We start from the raw sequence: 17,828 nt of genomic DNA, 5'->3' as shown, positions 1-17,828 counted from the left end.
TCCTTCTTGGGCTTTGGTCCATGTCAGCTAAATTCCTTGCATTTTATTCTTGGGTGTAAATCATCCTTAGCATTGCAAAAGAAGATCCATTGAGAAAGGGATTATGACTGTGGACTAAGTCCTAGTCTAGGACTAAGAAAAGAAGTAATTCTTGCCAAACACTCTGTGTTAGGCAGGGAGTAAGGCTGGAGATAGGAATTAAGTGTTAATTTCCTAATGTTATATGAGGCACAAAGCACCTGACCATCAGCTAGCAAAATGGGGAAAAATACAGTCAGCTTCTCAGTCAGCTACAGGAAAGGAGTTCGGAAGACAATGAGTCTCTGAAATTATATCTGTTGTGAGGATTTGGACTTCAGGGCAATTGTGGGAGATGAGGCTCCCATTCAGAAGGGCAGGTAGCATCCAATTCATGTCTGAGAGGGGACAGTGCTCAGCCATAGCGTCTTGCTTACAGTCCTGCCCTGAAACCAGGATTGGCCCAGACACAGAATGTTTGGAAGAAACTTTGCTTTTCTTGACATCTTCAGTATAAGCTAATGCTGCTGATAGCAGCTGCATAAACCATTGAATCACATCAAGAGGTGCCCCCATCTTTCCCATCAAGCAGAGCGCTCTCTAGCTGAGTTAGGTGATCATTCCTCCTTCGGTGGGTGAGTTGTCGGTACCTGTGAAGCACTGAAGATGCTTTCCAGACCAAGCTCTTGAAAGTCATGGAAAGAAAGAAGGGCTTTAAATCCATATGTGGTCATCTTAGGGTTTTGCTCCCTGCTTTTCCCCTAGTCCCATGGCCTTTGAGCTTGCAGGCGAAGGCTCCGGGAGCTGGATTGAGTGGATGCATATAGACTGGCTGACTCGAGAAAAGATTTTCTGTCCATGCTAGAAGCAAGACTGCAAATGCAGTCCCAGACAAGCCCAGACCCCATCCTCTGCAGTGCACTGCCACCACCTATGTTGAGCCCACTCTGCAGTTTAGTAAACAGTTATCTTCTTGCACGTAGCTCATCCAGACAGTCTGCAGATAATCTGCTTGCAAGGTAGCCATATGTATGGGGCATGGGCAGATTATGGAAGTAATGACCTGGCCACTCATCCAGCTGTCTGTCAAAAGCAGCCTGGACAGAGTCATTGTATGACATGTTTTGGGAGACTCAGATCAGAGCAATCCAGTGCTAACACAGCAGCTTTGCGAAGAGACTGCTGGATTGTAAAAGTATTTAACAGTTGTCAGGTATTAGCCCGAGGTTTCTAAATAAAAAGGGTTTTTAAAGCCTGCCAGTTGTGTGCAGAAATGCCCTCCATCTGAAGGGTGATGGGAAAGCAAAGCAGGACAGAGGTGTCTGTGGTGGTGTTGCTTGGAACTGGGAGCTGGAAGCTTCAGTCCTGCTCTTGGCTCCCACCTCAACGTATGGATTACTTGGGAGAAAGCAACAGCCTTTCTGTTCCTCTGCCTCATCCACCACAGAACACACTGAGACTTCCTCTGGCTCAAAAAGCACTCTTTAAAATCCATAAATTGGCAGGTGCTGTTTAAAATATGATGATGTCTGAAAGGCTGAACACCACAATTTGTTTTCCTAGACAATATTGGACAGCGTTCAGTCATTGTGCATAGCATGGAGGTCAACAAATGTGAAATAAGGATATACTCCAGCATCCGTTGCACGCCAGATTTGCCCTGTGCTGCCTGTTTGCAAATCCATTCAGATGCCTGTGAGGATTTTCTGCTAATAAATCAACATGGTCTACTAGAATGTCTAAGGGAAATCCCTTTAATTATTGCCTGTGGGTCACTAACTTTAACAAGAGTGGCTGCCCAAGCACGGGTAAGGTGTGAGCAACCACGATGTGGATGTGGCACCTGAGGAAGAGTTGAGTTTCTGTTCTGCATGTTTAGGAGAAAGGAGAGGACCCCCACAGTGACATGTTGAGGGTGAGCCTAGGGAGAGCATCACCGCCTTTGCTTTGAATTACTAAATGAATTGCATTCAACACTTATTCATCACTCCAGCAGAAGCAGCTAACACAGCAGCATATACTGCTTGTGAAGAAATAGTGGGGTAGTCTGGGTACCATGAGCACCTAAATAACTGGGCCAATAGGATGTAGCACACTATGTGGGCTAAAAATCACTGCTAAGCAGCACGGTGCATTGCACTCCAGGGAATTCCTATGTCTAGAATCAGAGCAAGCTGTTAAATAGCCACAGACGCTGTATTCCCTTTCCTAACCTGCTGATGAGTTGTCACACTGTGTTGGGAAGGCATGGCTACAGCTATCAGGTAACAGATGGAGCCTGCTGCTCCAGCCTTTCATTGCACTGGGATTTCCTGCAAACTGAAAGCATCTTAGCTGAACACAGCTTGGGGCACTCAGTGCAGCTCTTGTAATACACCTCCCTTTCAGGTGGAGCACCAAACTATTTAAAGAAAGAGAGACTCTTCTCTTGACAATAGGCTATAATTTTTTCCTGGATTTGGTGCTGTTGTGAGGGTACGTGAAAGTATGCTCCCACATACCTTTTCACTTGCACAAAAGCAACAGAAAATGGGAAATGTGTTCTGAATCGCTACCAAGGAGATAACAAAGAATTAATGTTAACAGCAAACTGTATTTTGCATGTCATTAGACCTCACTGATATAATTAAGATGGCTTTATTCCATAGATGCCAGCTTTGGCCTGTAATACGATGAATAGATCTCCTCTTAAAGAAGTACATACAAGGTACTGCTGTGGTAAGTAGTACTGCCAGAGCCCAGGGCTATGAATGTAACATGGTAATTACAGCTTTGGGAGAGTAAAGTTTTGAAGAATATGTAGTATACAAGCTATAGTTAAATAACATGGCTCGTCAGGGCTGAGAGACAGTCCAATTCTAGTCAAAATCAGTCCACACATTCACAGTAGCTACCAGATTCTGCTCTCGTTTACACTGTTTGAAACCTCAAAGTTAACATCAGGATTTATTCTGAATTTACACTTTTGGGAGTGTGGTCCTTTGTTTTTGCAAATAAACGTGGATAACGTGCCTTAAGATGAATATATGTAGGGATGACTGATGGATTGTGATCTCTTCCATTTAGACAGGGGCAGACATAATTCTGCAGTAGAAAAAGCCACGTAGCATCTGCACTGACCAGCAAGATGAGCCAAATATCTCTGCTCAAAACATCTCTTTGGGGTGACTAGGTAGAAATCAATGGGTCTGGTCCAGTCCCATGAGAACAGCAGCCCACACATATCCATGAGGAAGACTCAACTCTCATTTCCAATGCGGGTCAAAAGGAAGGGCCTTTTCCTCAGGCACATTAAAACAGGCTAGCGCTGCTAAACCTAGGTGTTTAATGGAAGCCTTTTTTCCATTGTAAACTTCACATGAACCATTAAGGTAACAAGAGCCTACATCAAGGGAAATGTGCTGCCCCTTGGGCCTCTGCAAGGGGGAAGAAAGAAAACAACACTGTACTTCTGTGCAACAGAGAATCTTTATTGGAATGATATCCAAAGGATCCAGACTTCTGTGCCTGTCCTCCCCCAAACTTACTGTGTACGCTGACGGGACACGACGAGGAACACCTCTGGCTCAGCAAGCCGAGGCAGGCAGCCCTGAGCCCTCCACGTTACACCCAGTCCACCTTCCTGTCCCAACAGAGGGTGTGAGGTGATCACAGACCTTCTCGTAGGAGGTGATGGGAAACCCAAACACCACTGTGAGCAACATCTGCAGATGTGACCAACGGCCCAAGCTCAGGGGAACTGGTGAGAAGGGTAAGAGTGTACAGTGGCAGCAAACTGAATGGCACACACAGGACAGCAAGGAAAGTTGGGAAGCAGCTTCCAAGTAGAAGATTATGGTAGGTTAAACCTGGAAGGAAGGAACAGTGAGAGTGGTAGTGGGCTACCAACTCCTGTCACAGTCCCTGTTAGACTTGGCTGTGATGCAGTCATGAGGATGGCATCCAAGTTAGCAGCACGATGAGAGAACAGAACAAACTCTTAACACATTAATACCCAGCAAGGCAGTTTGGGGAAGGTCTCATCTTCATCCTCCAGTATTGGCAAGCCTTCAGATGCAGTATTTCCAAAAGCAGGCTAGGAAGGGATACAAGAGAAGGATGTTAGCATCCAAGGGACTTTTTCCAGCTTCCTACTCTAGCCCTGGAGTATGTTTCAAAAGCCCATGTCTTGAGAGAGTTGGCGTGCGAAGCCAGTGTTGTGGTTTCTGGGGACATCTCAATAACCAGCTTTGACTTCATACAACACTTTTAGAAGGTGTTTCTTTTAGCTGCTTATAATGTAAATAAGGGGTCTAAAAGTTGTTTCCTTGTTGCTTGATTTATAAGGGCTTGCTTTTCCATTTGCTCTACTTCAGCAATATCAGGAATCAGATTATTCTTTCCTGTCTGCTGGCTAACAGTTTTGCTGCCTGAGAGGTGTGTGCAGGGTTTTTCACCTGTGGCTGAGTGAAAGAGCAGGATACTGACTTGGAGAGACTAGATCTGGCCCTTACAATTTTTTTTTAAAACCTAGTGACTCTGCTGCTAACTGTCCTCCAAACAACGGTGATCTCTGTGGGGTCTTCTAAGCAGACTAGATTAGGGAAGGATGCACATTTTGGTGTTAGAAAAAATAGCTGTATCACCAGCATGCCCTGTTTGAATCCTGTGTGGGTCTCCAACTGTCAAGTATGAAAAGAGATTTCTACCTGGTTTTTGGAAGCAGGATCTTGGGAGAAAGCTTCTACTGAATCAGCAATGCTCATGCTGAGACACGAGCTCCTCCCAGACTGGAAGGACTTTAGATGAAGGCAAAGATTCTCTGCTTTAATTTCTGGCAGAATCTGATTTAAACCTGGCAGGGGGAAGTAGTTTTATCTACATTTGAACATTGCAGACTGATGGGGGCATGAATTAGATTAGCCAAATTAATGACAGCCTCCAGGATTGCTGATAAATTGCAGATTGTCTAAGGATCACCTAAGCAAGCCTTGCACAAAGGGATTTTCTCTTGGCTGTCTGGCAGGTTGTCACCTTGCACATGCACAGAGCATGTGGGATAAAGGCAGAACTAGCTCTTTTTGTTTTCAGGCCAGATCTGTCATCAGTGACTTCTGTTTTACAGCTGCCACTGCTTTGTGGAGGAATCCACTGAAAGCCAATGTGAACAGCATTGTCCATGTGCTTGTCAGGGGCAGCCTTGCAGGAGCACTGCTGCTATATGCTCCTGAGTCACTGGATACAGACTGGACAAAGCTTGGAGATGAGTTGGGGGACCTACTGGATCTTAGTTCCCTGCATTCTTGGTTGATTTCCACATCCTATTTAGCTGCTTTTCAGCAGCACAAACAAGTGCTCCTTTTTCCTCTGTAGGGAGGCAGTGACCTTGGCAGAGGGGAATGCATGCAGTCCACATGCCTCATTATGCCTTCAGCACTAGCTTTGTGCCCAGAGCAAAGCGACGGGTGCACTGTGGGGACATGTTCATACAGAATACACCCCCTCCAGGACAGGCACTCATTGCTCATATAACCCCATGTTCCTCTGTGAAAAGAGGGATGCAACATTCACTGCCTCCAGTGAGGTCCTGGGTGTGCAGACCCATGTACCTGCCACAACAGCAGACAGGGTTGGGTACAATGTCCTCACCAGCTGCTGAACCAGCCATCCATTAACAAGAGAGGGCCAGGACTGCTAGAAGAGCTGCCAACCTGTTTTGCAGCATATCTGGGGCATGTTTACTGTCACTGTCTTTGTTGCAGAAAGGAAGCCCTGAAGATGAAAGCTGGACAGAATGGCTGCAGGGCTCTAACCCAAAACTTACCGCGTTTTTTGGGCTGGGATGCTGAGAGACTTTCCAAGGCATAGGCCACCTCTGACCCTTCCTCAGCTGAGAGCTGATCCTTCAACTTCTCCAGCTGTTTAAAAACAAACACAGCAGTAAACAAATGCCCCATCATGAGGAGTTCTACAGCATGCTGGCAAGCGCAGGGCAGCTCAGAGGCAGGAGGTACAGGCAGCCTGGCTGACAGCATGACTGGGGAGGACAGGGTCTTCCCTGGAGCAGGACTGTTCCAGGAGGATCTGCCTTTAGAGCACTCACACTTCCTCACGTCGCCCTTCATTAAGCTGCTTGTTTGATGGCAGCAGTGTAGGCACTCTGTGGTTCCTCCCTACCCCAGGCTGTGTAGAAGGATATTGCACCACTGAGTCAAGTCAGTGCTGGGGCAGGATGTCTCCAGACATCCACCCACTGCAGCAGAGAGCATCACTTCTCCATTACTCTGGGTTGTCCCTCCTCTCCTTTCACCTTGCTCCTTGCTAAATTTCCTTGTTTGTGATGTGGAAAGTCCACGGTATTTCTTCTCCATCTGTAGCTACCCTTTTCTAGTAGACTGGGAAGATCTATGGCCATCATCTAGACTTCTGCTCTGGCAGTGTTGCTCCCAGGAAGCCAGAGCTTAATGTCCCTCAGCACTGGAGCGAGGGGCTAGGGTAGGAGCTGGCAGCCTCCCTTCTGGCATGCTGCACTGTGATTTTTCAGGCTGATGTGAAAAGTGCCAAATGGAATCCAGCAGGACCTCCAGGATCCACAGCTGGACCTGGCTTGAGAAAGAGGAAAAAGGGTTTCCACTGCTTGCAGGGTTTGGGGCACAGTGGGAGCCATGTCAAGGTTGCTGCATACCTTTCCCTGTTCCTGGGTGCTGGGTGTAGGATGGGGCTTCCCCTTGCTCTGTGTGTGGTGTGTGTGTGTGCGTGCACTCTGCTCAGCACAGCAGGGCTCTGGCCCTGCGTAGTACCTCCCTTACTAGTAAAGGGCTCAGACAAAAATCTTTCTGTACTAGGTGTGCAGTGGCTATCCCTCTAACTTCAGCTCGTTATCTAATGCAGCTGGCTGATACGGTGCCTAGGAAGGCAGCATGACCTCCTCTTCTCCCTCCCTTTTCTTCCACGGAGATTTCCTTTGACGTTTGTTTTTTTCCTGGCTTGGCCTTCGCTGGCCTTTCACTGGTGGCAGAGGCAAGAGCTGCCTCAGCTTTTATTGCACCAGTATAGCCTTGTTCTCTTTTTATCTTTTGCAGTTTGTGCAGCTATTTAGCCCAGGTTCTGCTCTTCTCTTTCTGTGATATATGCTTACATTATAGCAGCAGAATGAAGAGTAGCAGGATGCAAAGATAGAAGAACAGGGCACAAAGACAGTATGCACAATTGTTTAGCTATTCATGCAACAGTATGCATATATGTGTCTGTGCATTTGCTCCTCTCACCTGTTCAAGCTCTTCAAATTTCTTTGCCAGCTCCCAGTCTGCAAGAAGTGAGAGAGTAACATCAGCATCATCTTCATTGCTTCTCAAAGCTCAAATCAAAAACAGTTTCTTCATTTAACCTCTTCAAGGGTTGACAAGAAAAGGCCTGGTTGTCATTTAATTCCTGTTAGTGATATCCAAATCTATGGTAACAGAAACAGTGACAGAAAAGCAGGCTTTCTCTGCAGAATTCTATGGTACTTTACCCTAATTCTCCATTGTGAGGGAGGCTTCTTTATCATTCACCAGGCTCTAGGGGAATTGGCCCAACAAGGTCACATGCTGTGTGATACCAACTCAGGTGAACCTCTTTGCTGTTTTTTATTTTTTTACCCTGATAACAGCAAATCTCTAATGCTGGCTTTTCTGTCACTGGCCTTTCATATGAACTCCCATTGCTTCCTTTAAGACTTGTTTATCCTCACATCACGCATGCAGGCAGAAGTCAGGAGACATAGATTTAGTCTAGCATAACTTACTGCTTTATAAATCAGCAAACATCATGGATGACAGAGTAGAGCAACAGGAAAAGTAACATAGCAGAGAGTGCACAGATTCCACACTTCTAAATGTTATGGGGACACAGGGATCTGGGGACCTTCATAGATCAGACTTAGAGATCTCAAGACTGAGCAGTACTGTACTAGACTGTCAAAAAAATATGCAGATGGATGAAATAACTGCCCTGAGATATCCCATCCAGGACAAAGGGAGAGTTAGGTGCCTATGAACAGGATCTAGATTCTCCAGTTGAGGTGGGAAGGGCCTGGACTAGCAATAGGGAAATCTGCAGGAAGTGATGGGGGATTTCAATTTCACTGTTCTTGAGGACTGAGTACCTTATTCCAGACTCAAACTGATGTCAAAAACAGTTAATTTTTTTAATATGATAGACAAAACAATGGAAAGAACCACGGCAAAATGAGCTCAGTCAAAGCTGAGTGGCTGGACTACAGCAGTTCTCCTGGGAGGGGATCAGCTGGTTTTAAATGCCAGTTTGGGAAAAAATGCACTAAAATAAGCAGAAAACCCAAGAACGAGCTAAAGAATGTTTCCAACCAGCCCTGGAGCTGCCTCCTTTGTCTGCTCCTAATGTGGCAGCAGGCACTGGTCTGTATCTCCAGGGGGATTTAGGACATAATTCCCCCTGATTTCAGATAAGACACAGACACATCACCAGACTTGGGCTTTTTTTTTTAAATGTTCGAAACTGAGCAGGAGAATTCCAAGAGCGAGCTGACTGGCTTCTCGGTTTCTGCTTTGAGAAGGAAACAATTCAGCTGAAAAATCCTAAATATTTTCTGACAGATATTCATCCAACTGGAAAAGCAGCAGTTCCTAAGCAAATCCATTACATCAGGGAGAGAGATGTTTGAGAGATGGGCTGGGGATGGGCTGGGAGTCAGGAGGTGAGGGCTCTGTTCCTGGCACTGCCAGCAGTGACCTTAGGCAGATTCCTCTTAAGAAGTCTTTATATATCCATAAGGTAGAGACAGCCAGGTCTGCGTATCTACAAGTCAAAAGTGCCACTTAAGAGACGATGATGTTGATGATGATGATGATTATTGATATTATTATTATTATACACATTTTTACTTCTTTCAGAGTTTCAAGTGCCTATTTTGGCTCAACTTTCCACAAACCATAAGCTTGGCCAATGACTGCTATGAATAGAAAATGAACAGCGGTTGAAATTTGGAACAGATTATCTCAGGCAGGGGGAAGGAAGTTAATTTATGGATGAAGCCTTGAGAAACTGCCTGCTGTAAATCCTCTGTCTGTGCTCTGCTCAGAGATTCATTATATTCAATTGTCTGGCATAAAATGCAGCCTTTCCTCTAGGAGTAATAAGTGCAATAATCCATAAACCAATCATAAAAATGTTATTTCTTGAATGCATCCCCTTTGCAAGAAGAATGCCTTTGTTAGTATAAGGACTTGATTTATTTGTGTTTATTTATTTGTCCCAGGATTGTTTAACCATTGCCTCACTGCATTAACACGGGTCTGGGGAAGGACACTGAGTGATTTTGACAAATGGATTTTCATAACAAAATTTTTGCTGGGCCCCATTCTTGGCTGTTTTCACAGGGAAGGGCAGCTTCCTGCTCTGAGACCATCACATACAGCCCAAACCCTCCCCTGGCCGTGGTGGCCATGGGAATAACTGACCCCTGTAATCCATGTGGCACTTGTGATCACTGTGCATAGTGTCAGGGAAAGCGCAAGTTTCTCTTCAGCAGGTCTGAGTTTAGCCACGTGCGGGTGGCTTTAAATCTGTGTCTGTTCACAGAGCACAGACAAGAAAAGCTTCCATGTGGCCTGTCTTTGGCCTCTTCGCTATGTGGGAAAAGCCCATTGTCTAAACCTCTTTCAGCAGTAGCGGGGGCTTAGGCTCAGACAGGAGCTCCCACTACCTTTGTCCCAGCCCTCACCTGACCCCAAGGGATCTCAGCCATATGCTCTCTGCAAAATCTTGATGCTGTCCCACTGCCCCATGTACTCACAATATGCTGCTGGTTTTAGCATGCCAGCAAGACACTGAGCTGTCTTTCAAAAGCGCACGGGGCTGTATGGGCTGTGGGTGGAGAGGTGACTCCCAAGGCTGGCACATGCCCCAGGCATAGTACACAACCTCTCAGAGATAGCAGGGGCACAGGGACTCAGCAGCATCTCTTCTTGCTGTTTCTTATGTACACACACACATGCTCCCTTGCCAGCTCAGTGTTGAGTGTCCGAGGATCTAGGGTGTGTGTTTTTGGGCAGCTTTACATCACATTGCAAAAGCAGGTCCAGGATCCCCATGATGGAGAACATCTGACATTAATCACATGTAGGCACCATACCGGGTACTTCCACTTTCTGAGCAGTTGGTATCTTTGAGGAACCTGAGGAGCAGGTTCCTTGTATTCATGCAAACACAGATTCAAGAAGCTGAGATTTCCCATCCCCTTCGCTTACCAATATTTTCCGGTCTCCGCCATGCAAGTTTCTTGTTAAGAAGCAGAGTCAGCAGTGTGTCCTCGTGATTTGTGTCTTCTCTCTCTGGAAGCACTCGGTTCTCTGCAGCACATAAACCATACATTTCTCAATTTCTAATGACAAAAAGGATGGACCCTCCAGCCCCCAACATTAAAACAAAAATTAAGAGGGCTAAGAAGTGGAAGGAAAACATCTCCTGTCAGCACTCTGTTGGGGTGGAAGGAGCTCAGGGGAAGAAGAAGATGTGTGAGCACAGAATAAAATGTCCAGGTGGTGAGGGCTGTGCAGTGAAATGGTGCAGGATGCGGGAGCCCTGCCTGCCAGCTTGGGGCTGCTGTCCAGTCTCACTGCAGCCTCATCAGCATGGCTGGCTGCAGAGAGCTGGAGACATCACCTTGATTCAGACAGTCCCAACCTATTCTGCAAGGCAGATGTAGCGGTTGCCTCTGCAAAGGCAGACAGCAACCCATGAGGTCCTCTCTTCTCAAAACTGCAGGTGTTGCCCCCACTCACACCATCCACCTTCCCAGGGCTGATAGAGGTGGGAACTTGCTCCTCATGAGGGCTGACAGTGTGGGTACCACATCTGAAAAGCCTTGCAGCCCCATAGTCTATTCTTGTGCCCACTCAACCTTGAAGCTACTCTATCTGGTTGCCAGTGGTATTAAAGGATTCTTCCTGAACAGAGCCAAAGTGTGAAGGAGTTCAAAGTGAGCGTCTTTATCCCCAAGGAAGCCTCATACAGTAGCCATAGGCCATGCAGAATTTTTCTGTTTTCCAAGAAAAACCTCTCCCAGCTGCTGTCCTAAAGCAATTTGGACCTCTCTATGCAGCCCCTTTAGGGAGCTTTCTCAGTGGTTTTGCTTTCGTGGTTGTGGCTATGCCCTCAAATGAATGGTTGTGAAGGTCAAGGGTTCAACAGAAACCAATGGACACAGGGAATGGGCCTAATCAGCATCCTGATGGCTCTGAGACCCTCCCAGCTCTGCTGAACAGATTTCCAGAATCATCTGGAACTTGAATGTTGCATTCATTTTTCAGAATGGCAGAATGGGAGCCAGACTTTACAGGGAGAATGGCCATTCCCCAAAATCTGTGATCTGAACACCCCTGCCCCACACCCACAACCTAAAAAGCCCTAGAAGATACCTACAGAATCCATGGAAAAAACTAAGAAATTATACAGAAAGGCTTATTTTCTCTTCTTCCAGGATCTTTAGGACTTCTGCTCACTCCCTTCAAGTAGGTGAGAAAGGAGAAAATGGTCTTGTATAGCCGTCAGCACTACATATCAGTGATGGGATGAATGCAATTATTTTTGATACACATGAGACAAAACATTGTACCAGATGAGCCTTAAGGATGCTCAAGAGTATGTGGAAATCAGCTCCATTAGCTAAAGTCACATAAATCTGCAGAAGCAGAGAAGCCCTAGCCAAAGTGATGCTCCAAGTATTTGGCCAGACTCAACCTTGCCTCACGCTGCGGCTGAAGCCGCTGGTCCTGATTGTGGTCTCTAGAAATAAACCTGAGGGAGGCAGAGCTACACGCTGTGTAAAACTTGCAGTTAGCGTGGCATGCTATAAACCTCGTTCCTAAGTCTGAAAGACAGTTATGATTTTAAAATAGCTACTTTTAGTAATTTTGGGGATTTGCTACAGGAAAAAAACCTATAAACACTCTAGTAACTAAACAGAAGCAGTATTTAGATAGAGTGGCCTCAGGAATGTTTTGGTTATCATTACAAAAATAAATACGTGATATAAGAGGAAAAATCATTCGAAAAGCAATGTTATTTTCAAGCCTATATTTAGCTGCTCTTTTTTTTTTTTCCACTGCCAAGTCTCTTTGAGAAAGAAGATTAATGATTGACATTTCCCTGCAGAGTAAGTTCAAGCTAAGATTAATTTAAATTATGGGAGAAGAACATATAAAAAGAAGTTTTGTGAATAAAAAAGTTCAGCAGCACCCTACTACTGACATTTATGAGCTGTCAAATCTCATATGGTACATACTGGAATTGCTACTCTCTGATATTTTAATGTTTTTCTTTGGAAATTTTCTTCTGGGAGAGAAAGAGATACCCTTACCAGATTTCACCAGTTCTGATATTTTTACTGATTAGTAGAATGTCTCATGCGACCAGCTGCAGACCAGAAGGATAGCTTTAGCTCATGCTCATATGAACTGGGTAGCACCCATGTTAATTGATTGTTTAGTATAGCTCAAGGTTCATTTTATTTTCTTTCACAGATAAGCGAGTGTTGCATTGGTCATGACAAGCAGCAAAGCAAAGCAAAAAGATAACCACCTACCTGTGTCATCTAGCCTGGATTCCAGCTTACCTTGTAGTAAAAAAGGCTCTCCATGTGTAGATGGGACGTACAGAGTCATGGTCAAGATGGTTAGCACTCCAAGGGACAGCTGGACAGACCACATCTTCTCCACGTTCCCACCACCCAAAAGCATTCTCCCTTCAGGCACGGTGGAGGACTTCAATGCAACCCAGTGCCAGATGAGCTCACTTTTAAGAGGCAGTGGATGTGCCGTGATTGCAAATGGCCTTTGGAGGAGGGGAGAAAAATATCTCTTGAGATATAATTCAACCTGTCAATATGATTCACTCCTTTGGGAGTGGACAGAACAACCCAGTAACAGATGTCAGATGGAACCTGTTCAATATATCTCATATCAGACTGATCTAATGAATTCTGATGTTCCCACAGGCATGCACTGTCTACGCACTTTGATATACATTCCATACGTACATACATTAAAAATATTTTTTTGGGGCTGCTGCTTTAATGGAGTTCAGACATGAGGACTCCCACATTAGCAAAGAAGATTTGTCTAACGTACAAGTTGCTGTACGTCACCAGTTTGGACAGAATCAGGTTAATGGATTTTTGTAATTTATCATCTTACTTCCTAGTGCCTATATTAATTAATGTGAGATATAATGAGTGCTGAAGTGGTGGGAAACAGAGGGGGAGAGCTCTTTTCATTTAACTGATTGGAGGATGTTGAGTGTGTCTGGCTCACCGTGACTTACGGCTTTGTCAACGGGAAAGGCATCACACCCTATTTTGGGATTATGTCTGAGTGGGGGAGTGCAGATTTGGCAGCAGATATGGAATACATCAAGGATGGGCAACTGTCTTCCGTTTTTTCTTGGGGGAAAAAAGAAGTGGAAGGTCAGATGCTGGTTCTGGCTGCACAGACGTATTTTATTAGCTTAGAGAAAAGTATTGAGGCACATTGTACATATTCCATGTCTTCTCAGGTCATTACTACATCTTGGTTTGGATTCTATTTGTTGCCTGTCCATCACTACTGATCAGGGACCTGCTACTAATTTTTTATTACAACCTTACCAAGAAAAATGTTGTAATAGTAACAGGGTTAAATTTTGTTCTTCACTTTTGCTTCTTGTGCAGAACTGAATCATCTGTACTACACTTTGTCCAAGCTCTGACATGTACGTATACTCCTAATGACTCACTTCATGTGCTTTTTTGACACCACATCATGCCAGACTACCCAGCATAGCTTCATCTGATGGTACCTGCACTTCATCTTAACTAAAAGACAGCATCATTTCCATGTTTGGGCTTTTGTCTTCTGGTCCCCAGCTCTCCCTACAACTTGCTGTGGACCTTGGATAGCTATACACTGTCTAGCGTTTTAATATCCCTTTTAATATTTATTTTTTACTAAAAAATAGAGGGGGAGAGGCTCAGATTTTTTGCAAGAAGTGCCTATGAAAATGAATGTGATGCTTCCATTAGGGAACACTTCTCTACTGAGGAAATATTCCAAAATTTTCCCTGCAGATATAATATGTACAAGTAAATCAAACTTGTCTTTTCCCTCAGTCTTGTGAATCGGTGATCAACCAGCTGAAGTACTCCCCTTCTTCACAAGGTTCTGTTTGGACTGAAGGACACCTATGGTCTACTGGGAATAGTTTTCCAGCTGCCTCTGTCTCCCTAAGCTGCCTGTTTCAAACTGGTCAGAGGTGAGCAGCCCCCATGAATCAGAGACTATAACTTGATGGGTACCACCTTGCACAGGAGTCCAGGGTGGACAATAGTAGATTTGACTCAAAACTATACTCTTAAGAGAAGGTCAGGTCTGTTTTTACTTGGTATTAAATGGCTTTCCAGGTCCCTACCTGTCTTGAGATCTGCTGTGATATTCAATTTGCCTTCATATAGAAGATGGGTTTCACCATCTCATCTAAGTCTATATAGAATCCACAGATCTCTGACAGTGTTCTCGTACCCTTGGCTATATATAAGGCATCATGGGCTATTGGCAGACTCTTTCAGGAAGATGAGCTATTCCCTGGGATTTCCTCTTTCACTGTGGAGAATCTTCAGTTCTGGGCCAACGCAACTGTTGAGCTCCCAAAGCTATTCATGTGTAGAGTGTGACAGTCCTTTCAAGTGAGAGCCCTGGTGAAGGTGAGGGACTACCATTCTACATTTAGGGGAGATTACTGGATGCTGTGAGTGGTGGATGGTCTCAGCAGGTGGGTGGTGAGTGCATGGGTGGATGGGTGGATAGATGCCTGACAGCCGCTGCCAGATGCTAGTGGACTTTTTGCATTCGTCGCAGTTATGAGATGGTTGATTTGCAGTGTTGGACTTCAGTAAGACTCTCACCTGGAAAACTCCTTTGCTTTTAGCCCATTTGTCCAGGTGCTGGAAATACTATTACATTTTAGTGTTCTCATGTATTTTATTCTCAATAGGAAAATGACATAGTCTGCTTATTCTCCCTTTTACTTCACTCAGTGATAATGTCTTCTACATCATCCACTGAGCACTTCTGTCTGGAGCTCAAACATAGTGAGAACATGAAGATATGAGCTCCATCTCTACCTCCCATGGTCCTAGTCTGCCTAAGCCCCTTCATGTAGAAGTTTCTATTTTCATAAAGCTATGCAGACTTCAGGTAATCAAACACAATCAAACTGGAAAATTGACAAGGATGGACAAAGCCAACCGGTCCAGAGGGCAGGAATGTAGAAGACTTGACCAAGAAGATGCCACTACACTCAGCTGCACCAGCTCCGAGTGTGAGAGAGATGAGTACGTGTGTCAGGGCCCTGCGGGTGTTAACAGTCCTGAGTAGCCTCAGCTGGGGTCTCCACTACCCTCTACCCATAGGCTGAGGAGCCCCATTTAAGCTCCGCCCTGAGCTCCTTTTGCCTGAGTTATGGTGGAGGGATGCTGGTCTGCAGCTTAGCTATGTCTTTGCTTCACCAAGGCCCTTAAAGAGCTGGACCCAGACCTGTAGGTTGACTTACCTGTTTGACCTCAGACATGTTCCATCAGTGTGGACCTGTCTGCTGTTCACTGGGCTGTGTTTGACTCTGGTTGCTATCATCAGGCCTGATTCTGACTAGTGGATTGACTTCTAGCTTGAGCCTGGATCTACCTCATCATCATGGACTTCCTTGACCTTTGGGGGTCTTGACTGAATCTGGCTGCTGTCTCTGGGCCTGCCCTTCTGACACCTCTTGGAATGGGTCCCTGTCCTGCTGGCAGCATCACTGTACTTGGCTTCCTCTTCCCTAGGAAGCAGCTGGCCCTTGCTGCTCTTTGACATTGCCTTCCTTGAAATGTTCAGCCTTTCTGTGCATAGACTCCTCTGCTAGGTAGACTAGCAGATTGTGAAGCAGTGAAGGCTTTCAGGTATGTTATATAAAATTCCAGTTTCTCTGAAGTCACTTTGGGCTTTGCTGTTAGCTCTAATGAAGCTAGGACTGCCTCTAGAAGAGATGCAGTCCCCAAATAACCTAACCTGAGTTTAATTCCAAAGCAGTAAGCCTTCCTATTTCAGAGTAAGCCTCAGACAAGAGGAATCCAGTGTGGGGTTTGAGTGACTTGTAAGATGCAGGAGGCAGTATTGAGGTGCTGAAAGCAGAACATGAAAGGACTACTTTCCAGAGCCAGCTTGGAGTGGCAGGTTTCCAGACCACTTTGTATGCTATACATTTGGGGTTTGGAGAGAGAGGATATTCTTTTTGTTTCCAGAGGTTCCTGAGAACACATGAAAACATTGCATACATCAAGTATTTCAGGTGAACCTCAACAGCATCCACAGGCTTTCCTGTGGTCTTATGGTCTCCACTTAACCATAATTTGCTTGGTCCCAAAGTAAACAATCTGCTGTGAGAAGACCTGTCAGGGAAGAGCCTTTACTTAAGGTTGGGAGAAAGGGCATATGAACTGTCCCCCAACCTCTGCATCAAGGATGGGTCTTGACTGCAACCAGGTAGTCTCAGCTGATAGATACAGGATTTATACTATGTGGTACATATGGGGAGACTCATGTATCACTGTTTTCTTGCCTAGAGTGTTTCTAAGAATAAGGTGAGGGTGGGGAATGACAAACAAATTTGGAAATGCAGAGGGGACACACCTTGTAGAAGGAAAGTCGGGGTTGGGGCTTGATAGCCCCACAAAGCAGGGAGAAGTTGGTGAGCTTTTAGCAAGCAAGAAAGGGGAACTGCCCTCAAGTGAGCTTCATACAATGTCAGAAAGGCAGGAGTCATCTTGCTCTCCATCCTGGGCAGTGACTTACAGTGTACCCCCTGCCCCACCATGTGCCTCTATCACCTCTGTCTATTCACATGACCAATAAACTGTTTCCATCTTCTGTAGCCAAGACTTTTCTCTCTTCCATACTGTCTGCATTTCTTGCCTATATCACCACTGTAGACCTGACACCATTTGTCTCTTCTGTCTGTGTTCCTATTGCATCTATCTGTTCCTCTGTGTCTCCAACTGTGCTTCACCTGGTAGGAATCAGAGTAGAAGGTACTGAAAACCACCCTGTCCTCTTCAGCCTTCATACCTCACACATTTAATATCTGATTTCTCCTGTCTGTATCATTTCTACCCTGAGGCGAACTTGAGAAAACAAAACCCACTCCAGTCATGTTATTTAAAGCACCACTGGAAGGCGCTCAGATACTCTGCTGATGTGTGGTGCAAAGTCCCCAACAGAGCAGCTTGACTGCAGAAAGGAATTAAAATATTGTGCACATAAGCCAGGAGAGCAACCCCCCTTGCGGCTCCTGAGAGGAGGGAGTGTATAATGGGGAGGGAGATGTAGTTATAAAATGAGATTCTCTGTTCCTTAGAGGACTGTTAAAACCAGTCAATATTTATGAAGCTTTTAGTCTGACTCATGCAATTTGTTCCCCCTTCTACGTGCTTGTCTTTGGGACTCAGCTGTTGCTTGGCCTGTTACTGCCATAAAATTAGATGCTATGGTTTAACTGTATCCTTGCTTAGAGAAAGAAAAGTGAAAGGTCCAAGGCAGACTGTAAAGCACCTCAAGTTGCCACCTCACTGCAAGCAATGAAGGGAGCACACAGAGGGAAGCATCACCAGATGGGCATCATACTAGAGAGAAGCAGTTCCTCGTGGTTAAGGCAGCAGAGGGTAAGAAGTGCATCTGGGCTGCCTGCCTGGCTTTCACATCCACTCTGGGGGCTGTCAGGAAGCCATTCAACTTCTCAGAGAA

The 17,828-nt window shown here is 45.4% G+C and overlaps 1 protein-coding gene across 1 annotated transcript; it reads right to left on the bottom strand.

The window, feature by feature from the left end:
• Window positions 1-3,786: 3,786 nt before the first annotated feature.
• Window positions 3,787-16,924, bottom strand: UTS2B (urotensin 2B). Its single transcript, XM_074833961.1, has 6 exons — window positions 12,602-16,924; window positions 10,266-10,367; window positions 7,266-7,303; window positions 5,822-5,915; window positions 4,013-4,093; window positions 3,787-3,866 (listed from the first exon to the last, which is right to left on the bottom strand). The coding sequence occupies exons 1-5, from the start codon at window positions 12,753-12,755 to the stop codon at window positions 4,068-4,070; spliced, it is 414 nt and encodes a 137-aa protein (XP_074690062.1). The 5' UTR covers window positions 12,756-16,924; the 3' UTR covers window positions 3,787-3,866; window positions 4,013-4,067.
• Window positions 16,925-17,828: the final 904 nt, after the last annotated feature.

The sequence above is a fragment of the Strix aluco genome, chromosome 9 (assembly GCF_031877795.1).
Source record: "Strix aluco isolate bStrAlu1 chromosome 9, bStrAlu1.hap1, whole genome shotgun sequence".
Lineage (NCBI taxonomy): Eukaryota > Metazoa > Chordata > Aves > Strigiformes > Strigidae > Strix > Strix aluco.
Note: the sequence above shows the minus strand (reverse complement) of the source record. Positions and strands in the feature narration are given on the sequence as shown.